Raw genomic sequence first — 11637 nt, forward strand, 5'->3', positions numbered from 1 at the left:
TATATTTTTTGCAAAACTATAGGTGGTGCTAACAATAACTAGGCTATGTCAGGTAACAAACTGCGTCTGACTCAGGTCGGTTCGGTCAGGAAAATGCGATCGAGCCGCGCTCTACTGTACTCACCTGTAAGTGTGCACACGTGTCTGTGTGTTGGTGTGTGTGTGCATTGGGGCCGAACTCCGCTGTGCAAGATACAGAGAGCAGAGGAGATTTGTAAAGGTGTGACCATGTAGAGACAGAAATGACATGCCGTGGTATAAATAAGATACATAACATAAGGTTATTGAATTTGTTTAATAAAAGGACAAGGTATAGACCTGTTCTATAGGAAAGGTAACCTTAAATGACTTCTGTTGTGATCTGGCGCTATATAGAAAATACATTTAGGCTAGAACCGCCACTGGTCATCCCATTCATCCATCCATCCATTTTCTAACCGCTTATCCTCTTGAGAGTCGCTGGGGGGCTGGAGCCTATCCCAGCTGACATTGGGCAAGAGGCAGGGTACACCATGGACAGATCACCAGACTATCGCAGGGCTAACACATAGAGACAGTGTAGTGTAAAAGTCAAAACCCTCATCAGGTGTTAAGACCACATAAGTTGGGTAAGATACAAATAGTTATATAACCATGTTAGTGTGTAGACTTCTACAAAAAACTAATACTGCATTTATACATAATATGCAATGTAACTGTGTGAACTCTTAGTGACATCTCAGTTGTGAACTCTTATTGACTCATATAACCTATCACGCGCTGTGTAATGATATAATGCACCAACCTACACTCACATGATGTTGTGAACTTACAGTGACACTCATACAAGTTACCACGTGCTGTGTGAAAGAAGATAGAACACTCACTTGATTGTACTGCCTAATGCACTTAAGAATTATATTACACTCACTTGATTGTACGGCCTAATGCACTTAAGAGTTATATTACACAAGAAAGGTCACACACACACACTCAAATGATTGTATTACTTGATGTACATGTAATGAGTCATATTACACGGAAGCACGAGGGACTGTAGCATGAGAGTCCCCAGAGATCACATGTTTTTAAAAAATAGAGTGAGAGCGATTCCGGAAATACTGGTGGCAGATTCCAGTTTGAGCCAGAACATAGGCAAAGTCTGCCACCAGTAGAAACGGATCGAAATGGGAAGGACTACAGAAATGGGTGGAGATCTCTTCGACCTCCACCAGCATATAAGCCAGAGCACCGAAAGCAGAAGTCAGTCGTCCTCCGGAGGCTGACTCATGAGTTTGTCTGTGTTGTTGCCTGTGAACACAATAAACTCGATTGCATCAGATTCTGCCTATCTCCAGTGCCTTTTTTAAGTACCTGCCAGCTGAACCTAAGATACTGAATTGACAGCAGAAGACTTTTTAGAAGAAACAAGGAGGACGGGATCGGGAGCCGCCAGGCCCAATTCCAGGCACCGATTTTTGTCACTTCAACAGACAACCATTCACACTCACATTCACACCTACGGACAATTTAGAGTCACCAATTAACCTTTCCCCAACCTACATGTTTTTGGACTGTAGGAGGAAGCTGGAGTACCCAGAGAAAACCCCCTCTGACACAGGGAGAACATGTAAACTCCGCACAGAAGGGCTCCCACCCGGGATCTAACCAGGAACCCTCATGGAACCCACCACACCACCATGCCGCATTCAAATGTCATTAAATGTTGTATATATTATATTAATTGATACCAACTAATCAATAAATAGACCTTTTGCGATAACTGCTTTTGTTAGAAGGTATATTGTCCGAGAAATAATTGCGATAATTGATATTATTGTCATTTTGAGACAATTTTGTGCTACTGATATAATGACAATATAGGCTAATGGAATAATAATACACACACACCCTTTCAAAGAGCAATGATCTTTTCATTCTTAATAATATCAGACACTGAAATTAAACATATTAAAAAAAAGTGATTAACACCTGTTAATTTATGCAAGAAAGTATTTATGAAATGATAATACCTCTATAGGAGTATCACAAAATTACTCAGTTTGAGACTTAAAAATGTGGTCAACAAATACAAAACCAAGACATGACTGTTGCGACTAAATCCCTGTTTCCACCAAGCAGTATTTTTTTCCTTTCTACTGTGAAAAGTTGTAGATGGTACCAATGGAGCTGTTCCTTACCGTCCTCATTTTTGGTCAACCCGCTGTTGGGGTACCTAGCACACAGATCTGGTACTAAGAGGTGGAGGTAGAAATACTACAGTCTGTTGATTGACTTTTACCATTCCATGATGAGTGGAACTCCATATTATAAACATCACATACATGGACCTCTGCAAGTAAAGTAAGAAAAGTTGACTTGATTAATTTCAACAAGTCTCTTAACTTTCCAAAGACATCAAGTTCATATAAGTACCAAGTATCAGGGAAGCACTGAGCATTTTAACTGAGCCATAGTTCTAAAATACACTTTCAGTGCAACTTAGACACATCATCAGTGTTGTATCCTGGGTTCACTGGGTGTTTCAGGTCTCACAACAGACACCCTCGCCCAGGCGACCCAGCCGGGGTGATCAGTCCCGGCTTGTGTCTAAGTAGCTTTAGTTGTCCATGGATCTCCCCGCTTGATCCACAGCCATCTGGACGCCTTTGCTGCCGCGTCAGTGATGTTTTTGATGGCTCTTCTGTTGTGCTGTCCCTTCACTCCCAAAATCCTGAGTGCTCTGATGAGAGACTGGCCTACGAATCCTCTGCACCCGACCTCGATGGGGTTGCATCGGGCCCTCCATCCTCTGCTTCGGCATTCGCCTGCCAGCTCCTCAAACTTGGCCCTCTTCCTCTCAAAGGCCTCCTCCATCCGGTCTTCCCAGGGAACAGTCAACTCCAGCAGGACCACTTGCTTAGTTGTTTCTGACACCAGGACCATGTCTGGCCTGAGTGTGGTCACTGCGATGTTCTCCGGGAATTTGAGCTGTCTCCCTAGGTCGACTTTCAGCTGCCAGTCTCGAGCTGTTGCCAGCAGCCCCCCTGCTTGACTCCGGCACTGCTGTGGCTTCTCCCCAGCCCTAACAAAGGCGATGGACTGCCTTGTTGGTTGTTGGTGTTTACTGGTGGAGATCCCTGTGCTGATGACCTCTGCGATGACCCGCAACACTTGGTCATGGCGCCAGCGGTAGCGCCCGTCCCCCAGCGCCCTTGGGCAGCAGCTCAGGATGTGCTCCAGTGATCCAGCACTCTGACAGAGAGGGCACAGTGGATTCTCAGCCAGGCCCCAGCGGAGAGAGGGCACAGTGGATTCTCAGCCAGGCCCCAGCGGAAGAGGTTGGACGGGCTTGGGAGGACATCGTACACCGACTGGATGAGGAACTTGATCCGGTGTGGCTCAGATCGCCATAGCTCTGTCCACGATATCTTCCGGTCAGCTGCCTCCTCCCATCGGGTCCACGCCCCCTGCTGCCGCATCCCTACTGTCCTAGTGCAGCGGGCTTCCTCCACCCCTGCTCGGACCTCCTCCTGGATCAGCTGACGCCTTTCCTTTCCCTGGGCCTTGATGAGGTGAGGTCTTGGGTTGCTCCCGAGACCTGACCGTCCGGACGCCACTGTTCCCACCAGCTCACTGTGTTGCAAGCGGAACTCAGCCTGGTTGACTGCCTCATGAGCCTTCCACTTCCTGCCGGTTCTTACTTCTATGCCAGCCGAGGAGACTTTGACGTCACTGGAGTCCCTATACAGCAGCACCTCTCTTGCTCGGGTGACCATAAACTCCTCTGTCAGACTACTGAAGGGCAGTTTCAGCTTGTTGTTCCTCCCGTACAAGGCGATGCTGCTGAGGCTTCGTGGTAAGCCCAACCACTTCCGCAGGAAACAGCTGACCTTCCTCTCGAAGCACTCCACGGTGGTCAGTGGCACATCATAGACCAGCAGTGGCCAGAGAAGTCGTGGCAGGATGCCATGTTGGTAGATCCATGCTTTAAACTTGCCTGGTAATCCTGACTTATCCACTGCTGTCAGCCAGGTTCCCAACTCCTCTGATGTTGCTTGGAGTGCTGCGGTGTCCTTCAAGGTGCAGTCATAGATCTTGCCCAGGCTCTTAACTGGCTTCTCTCCCACAGATGGAATCTGGGTGCATACATTCTGCTGTCAGGTCAGCAGCAGTGATATGCCCACTGAATAAGCATCTTGTAGCAGTAAGCCACTATATCTAGGGCCCTATGATTTCTGCAATTCAGAAAACATATAAGGCATCATGGAATTTGACAGTAAAAATTGAATCAACTGTAAAATGTGCAGTTTTTTGGAACTTGCCAAAATATGGATGCAATTCATAATATACAATATTTTCCCTATTATTATAAGCATTTTTTTCATAGTGCCTAAGATGAAAGAACAGCACTATGCCACAATGTTTTGGTATGTACTGTATGTGTCATAAATCAGTGCAGGAATGACCCAAATGCAGACCAGCGAGCAAGCTTAAGGTTTAACAACAGGCGAGCTTTAATAAAGCTGATAAAAAAACAACAACATACAGATCAGGCAGGTAACAAAGTCCAAATGAAAAAAGAACCAAAACTAAACTGAAAACCAAACAGGAAGAAACGACACCATGAAGACTGGGATGAACACATGAACGAACACAGGACGAACTGACGAAGAACAAAGGGAAACACACAGGTATATATACTCAGAAAATGAATCCCAAGAACAAGACACAGCTGGATTAGGAGAGCAAAAGGAGGGACATTGGGATTGGCTAACAACAAGGGTATGGAGAGGAACACCAGGGTTTTTTTTTGTTTTTTTGGGGTTTTTTTTTTTTGTTGAGGAACACCAGGGTGGAACAAACAAGACTATACAGAACAGGTGTGAAGGGAAGACTCTGGGAACAGGGAAGGACTGACAAGACATGTGTGACAGGAAACAGGCAGGAAAACACGCAAAGACAGGAAGTAAAACCAGTCACGACACATGAGGAGAGAATCTACAAAATAAAACGGGAAGCAGATTAAACATGAACGAATAACATGAAACAAGGATCACAAACAGAAAACTCCAAAACAAAGTCCATAGGATAACAGAATATAAACAAAAACCCAGGATCATGACAGTATGTAGCGTCTGCCCTCTGCTCTCTGTGAGTTGCATCAAGGGCAGGGCTCAACTTCCCCAAATACACCAGCAGGGCCTCCGACAACCCAGTTTGCTGCCGAGGCTTTGCTCTGTTCTGCCTGTCTCTTGTCTCAGTTTTAGCATTGGCAGGTTTGATCACAGATATGCAAGCGACAACAAACATGAGCTCAAACGCAGTCTTTTTTGCAATCAACCAAGCTAGGACAAATCCTGTCCTCTTGTGCTTCTCGGGTCATCCAGAGGCAGCGTCTGCTCCTAAAGTTGGGGGATTGAAGTAGACCTATTCTGACCCTTTGCCTTAAGGCACTGAAGCAGGCCAGGATACACATATGACTATGTCTGCTTTTCAATATAAGATGTTAATACAGTGTAAATGCATATGTGGAAATGCGATTAGCTGGATTATACTTACAGGAAGCAACACATTACCAGCATCCCTTATGAAATAAGAAATAATACTAAGTTGCGAGGGAAAACATAGAATTATTGAAACTATGGCTGTTATTGTACATTAAAAATGTATTGATATGTATTAAAGTTTAAATATGTTCTCATTGAACTATTGAAATTCTATTTATCCACCACGATAAGCTTAAAACACAGAATTCAGAAAAAATTAACAGAAAATACAAATTTGTTACAAAATAAAACAGAACCTGAAAAAAACAGATTTCATATGGCCCTATATACCTGCAACTGGTAAATTATTGTTAATCGTGACACTGCTTAACTGCTTCGTCCTGCTTCCAACCTTTATGCTTAGCTAACCACATCTTGACTCCAGCTTTGTATTTAACACACAAACATGAGATTGATATCCATCTTCTCGTCTCACTCTCAGAAAGAAAATGAATAAGTATATTTCCCAAAATGTTGAACACGGACCAAAGTTTTTGGTCAAGGGACATTTTGATAGATGCCAACTGAAAGGTCAGAGCCAGGGATCTCCATGAATATCCCACCAAGGGTTATGACAATCTGGCCTGAGTCATGTTGCTCTGGGCCAAAGTGCTGGATGGATGGGCAAAAAAAATGGACACACTAGAGTGATTGAATTTGCCAGTGTTAAGCCCCACTAGCCATGTGGGAAAAAAATCAGTCCAGAAGTCTGTTGAAAGTCGTTCAGCTAGTCATTTATCCCAGTCAACATTTACTGTGCAGCATTTAATTTCACGAGCAGTGTTTTACTGTAGTCGAGCATCAAGAAGTTTCATATTGTTTGTGACATTTGGACTGTAAGGATGCAGACTGAAGCTGGTCAGGCCCATGGGCTTTCCCCTTGGCCCTGCTGTGGGTTTCAGAAGCTGGGTCCTTCCGCTATTTAACAGCCCGACACAATTCGTCAAGATTCCTCGGCCAAAGAAGTCTCTGTTTCATGCTGACACTCTCTTTTTCTTTGGCCCCTCTCTCTAGCTCCCTGACACTTGAGACTCTCTTCCGCTATCTTTACAAACAAAGTGGCTACCAGTCTCTGAGCCAGTCACCCAGAACCCATAGCCAACTGCAGTGTGTCATCAGTAAATGTAGACTAGGTGTCAGGGTGACTGGAGAGTAGGAGGATGTGGTACTCAGAGTGCAGTCGCCGTGATGAGACAACCTTTGCCTCAACTGTCAAACTTTTTGCAGCACACGTTCAGTGCTTTTGCTGTTGTGTAAATCACCTTCGGTATGTGCTGAGTGAAAAATACTTGTTCTCTTCTCTGCTGTCTGTCTGCTAAGATTTGAAATGACTCTGCAGACAGTCACATAAAAGACAACTTTACAGGAACATACTATGATTATCCATCAAACATTTGGGGCCCTAAAAGCAGTTTTGCTTAGTCATGTATGTCACAGCTGAGCCAAGACTTCAGTCAGTCAGATCTGTTAGTTTGTGTTATTGTGCAACTTAAAGGGTTAGTTCAAATTCACCAAAGTCACATAAACACAAACTAACTACCAGTTGAGGAAGCGGTGGAGCAGCAGCTCTCTTGTTCAGCCGGGTAAAATGACTGTTTTGTCAATGGAGTCTGGCTTTGAAGACAGCATAGATAAGTTTCACTTCAGTGTTAAAATTCTAAGGTTTAAGCAAAATTGCATGTGTTCAGGGAGTACTGAGGATAGGACTGGATAAATGAGACGGGCCCCGGGGCCGAATTATTAAAGACCGTAGTATTGATAAGCTCAGACGTTTACGGTTCTGCTATCAGTATTGGAGAAATTCAGAAGACATATTTCTTGGTCATTTAGGTTTCATATATGTTATCTTGTACAGTTTTTATCTCTCCAACTCCGTTTCTAATTTGCAATAAGATTAAGACATTAATCACTGTTGCACTTTTGCTATTCAATCCAGAGGAGAGCTCTCTGTGTCGGAGCCTCACAGCCTGCTGCGTGTGTGAGGGGTGGGGCCAGCTCTGCCACTCTGTGTCACACACACACACACAGAGGCCCTGCTCTCAGTGACAATGGCGGAGTGAGCAAAACGCTCCAAAGTTTGGTTATACTTCACAAGAGTTGATGCTTACACTGCTTATTGGCAAAAGTTCAGCAACATCTGCATGTAAGGGCAGAAACACGACCATACCATACAGGTGGAGAAATGTACTGTTTTCGATCGCCTAGCTTGTAGTTTATCTCCCGTTACCAGGTCCACCTCAAATATGATATTGTCTATAATAGTAATTTATTCAGGTTTCTAACATTTTTCCTGTTCAAGGGTTTTTTTGGGGAGTTTTTCCTTATCCACTGTGAGGGTCCAAGGACAAAGGGATGTCGTACACTGTAAAGCCTCTGAGGCAAACTGTGATTTGTGATATTGGGCTTTAGAAAATTGAAAATTGAAATTAAATTCTAATCAATGCTGAAAATGAAGCAATCTTAATTCTGTTCTTAATTTGTTTGTTTTTTCTCTTCAAAAACAAACCCAAAAGGACCGATAAGAGTACCATTTAAAGTACCAGATCTATAAGCAGTATCGTTCAGAGTAGTCGTATCATAATAATAAATAAATAAATAATAAAATCATATTAAAAATCATATAAAATCATATTTAACTAAGTCGGTGTAGTTACTGAGGGTGTATTAATGCGCAGTATTGATGTGGGGGGAAAAAACACTTCAAATCTTCACGGGCAAAAAGTCAGTACAAGCTGAAGACAGAGGTACAACACAGTGATGTCCAAGATAAACAGAAAACCCCAGACTGGTGCTCAGAAAGGTTCAGTTACTTAAGGAAGTTTTTCGCAAAGCTTCTTAAAATAACATTGATGTTTACAAAGGTAAATCATCAGCCATGAAGACTGCATCCCATCTGAGTGGTAACAAATCCTGCTGAGTGGCATGACTGACAGGCCTCAAGACAAGTCCTCTATACAGGAGCACTGGGGTCAAATCAGTTCTCCTGGACAACAAATGTGACACATTTCAGGATGAATATAACCAAAAATCTACCTGAAAAGCAGCAGCAGGGTACAGACTGTAGGCTAATGGACTGATAATCTTCAAACTTTATCACAGCTGATTTTAGAAATTTTTTACATCCATGAAGTTTAATGGATGTAAAATAAACAACTGTGTGCCTCCCAGTTGATTTTGTACTGATGTTCACACCAGGTTACCCACATGTGACTGCTGTGGGGAACACTGCATTAGTGAGACAGCAAGAACTGTGGACAAGAGACTGAATGAAAACCTCTCACGGCATCGACTGAGAAGAGGTTAAAGGTCATCTAGCAGTAAAACACCTACCTCAATTAATTCGACCTTCTAAAACTAACAACATGGGCATGGCCACTTTGGGTGACAGGTGGGTGCTGTGCATTGCCACGTCACTACCAAAGCAAGAACATTGGTTCGATAACGTAACCAAGTGGTAACCCCATATTCACACAGTATAGGCTAGCTGTTAGTTCGCTGTTGCTATATCAGTGTGTTTTCATTTCACTAACGCTAATTTTAACATTTTGGTTGCCTAAAAAAGGCTTGTTCAGTATTTTGTTGTTCTAAAAGACTCTCAAATAAGTCGGATATTCAGTTTTTTCCAGTGAGTAATTTTTTTTTCTTTTCTTTTTTTTTTTTAATGATTTTAAACTTTTATTTGGTGGCCAAAACTAGCATTAACATTAGCATTATCAAGTTAAATATTTGAATGTGGAGGCTCATGCACACCTTCATAAACTTGTGGACAGGTGTGTCGCAGGAAAAAGTCCACAAGTAAGAGAGGTCCTATTACTCGCAATAAATTAAAAAATAAATGAACTTTTTTAAGCAAACAGTGTTCTAATCAAGGTTTTGGTTTTTTTTTTAAGTAACAGGACAGTGTGTGGGAATCCTCTTCTCTCACCTGTTATCAAAGTTAAACACCTCAGTAATTACTAATTAAGCTATCAGCTAGCTTTAGGATTATCCCCACCCTCTCATCCAAATATGGTCACTTCTGGCTTCAAAATTCCAAGATGGTGACAGCCAAAATGTCAGACTATAGGCTTCAAAATGGGAGTCCACAAACCAGAGGGTGACGTCACAGTGGTTATGTCCATTATTTTACACATCGATTACCACGTCATTCCACTGTTGTTGACTGAGCTTTTAATGTATTTAAAAAAGATACATAACCTTTTTTGTGTTCCCTACATTCTCAAATCTAAGTGAATAGAAGCGATTTTCTTTGGTTCCTCTGCTCAGTCAGGCAGTGAAGGTATCATAGAGACAGCCTTTTATCTCTAGTGTCCATTGGGAGCGTACCTGTTCCAGAGGGGCTTAGCTGTAATGAGACAGGCTATTTCACAGCATTCCCACTGTCTCAAATAACAGGGAGCACAGAGGGGCCAGTGCCCAGACAGTGCCCTCTGCTCCCCCATATCCTTCCTCCAATGCTCCCTCATATCCTCCTTATTACCACCAATGCCCAGTGCCTAGGAAAGCAGCAGTCCTTTTAAAGTTCAGCACTAAATCACAGCTCTCAGCCTTCAAAGGAGTCCAGTTCTCCACTCGGGTCGCCTGTCCTCCTCAGGCAAAACAGAGGGATGAAGTAATTTCACAGCCAGTGACACGACATGTGTCACAGCACGCGGGCCACAGCCCTGGTGTCATTTTCCCTTTTGGCTCCAGGAGAGAGTTGCTGCTTTGCTGTCATTTTGGCTTTCATTACTCGTGTTTTTTTGTTCTTGAATGACATGGCTGGCTCTGACACATTACGGCTTGCCATGCCACTCTATTCAGCTGTGAAAACAGGAAGCTCGGGGCTTATGTGGGCCCATATAAAACAAATTGTTCTGTGTTACTGAGCTATACTGTTCCACTCTATTTGGGGTTTTTTTGTGTGGAACTGAACAGCAGAAAATTATTTTTTTTGCTTTCATTGGAGATTGTATTGTTGTTTTTTCTCTCCCTCTCTCTCTCTTTAGAAAATCAAGTCATGGTGTTTGTGCTGTGTAGTAAAACTTCTAAAGTCATTTGGGTCAGTGAAGAAAAGTTCTGGTAATTTGCAATCTGGGTCTAATTGTCATAGTTTGAGCTAAAGGCATGTCTTTGAACAGTGTAGATGTGTTCGTAAAGGTTAAAAGAATCAGGTGGCATCACACAAATAGTGTGGAGCACTAATGGGTGCAAGCAGAGAATGACGAGAATTCCACTCTCACTTAAAATAAAAAGTTAGTATTTTTCAGCCCTATTTTTCCATGTTTTTATGTCCAGGTGAAAAATTGGTCCAGTATTGAGCGAGACCACCAATCATCCTTTGGGGCGACAGCGCACCATCAATGTACTTACACTTACAGTGCTTGCTTTGCCACGGATGGGCTCAGATTGTTTGTATCTGACAACATTATGGAAAGGACCCTACAGAGAAATAACAATATTTTTCGCTTGATCTGGTCTGTTTGTCATCCAATTAAGTCTCTCTAAAGGGGAAGTCTTCTTCTGAAGTCATTGGAGAGTTGAGTTGTCACAGGAAAACAATAACAAATGGACCAGATCAAGCAAAAGTTAAAGAAAAAAATATTTCTCTGTAGGGTGCTCTCTATAATGTCAGACACGAACAATCTGAGCCTGTCTCCAGCAAAAACACACTTTTAGTGAACCTCCATGACAGTGCGCTATTACCTTGACGATTATATTGCATCCTGTTTAGCAGCAGTGCTCTTGCTCAATACTGGATCAATTTCAAAAACTGTTGTTCCCATTCAACACAAAACATATGAAGATAGGGTCCAGGTTGAAAAATGCCAAAGTTTCCCTTTAAGACAAGACCGGGAAGACACTGAAAGGCAGAGTAAAATGCCAGCTGGCATGGAGAGACTGGAGATGTGATGATAGTTAAATTCAATTTTCAATTCAATTCAATTTTATTTATAAAGCCCAATATCACAAATCACAATTTGCCTCACAGGGCTTTACAGCATACGACATCCCTCTGTCCTTATGACCCTCGCAGCGGATAAGGAAAAACTCCCCAAAAAAACCCCTTTAACGGGGGAAAAAAACGGTAGAAACCTCAGGAAGAGCAACTGAGGAGGGATCCCTCTTC

The 11637-nt window shown here is 42.9% G+C and overlaps 1 protein-coding gene across 1 annotated transcript; it reads right to left on the reverse strand.

Moving 5' to 3' along the window:
* Window positions 1–2589: 2589 nt before the first annotated feature.
* Window positions 2590–5564, reverse strand: LOC126388657 (uncharacterized). The gene is made up of 3 exons (XM_050041877.1): window positions 5559–5564; window positions 3319–4118; window positions 2590–3280 (listed from the first exon to the last, which is right to left on the reverse strand). Exons 1-3 carry the CDS (start codon window positions 5562–5564, stop codon window positions 2590–2592), a joined length of 1497 nt encoding a protein of 498 aa, XP_049897834.1.
* Between the last annotated feature and the right edge of the window lie 6073 nt (window positions 5565–11637).

The sequence above is a fragment of the Epinephelus moara genome, chromosome 4 (assembly GCF_006386435.1).
Source record: "Epinephelus moara isolate mb chromosome 4, YSFRI_EMoa_1.0, whole genome shotgun sequence".
Taxonomy (NCBI): domain Eukaryota; kingdom Metazoa; phylum Chordata; class Actinopteri; order Perciformes; family Serranidae; genus Epinephelus; species Epinephelus moara.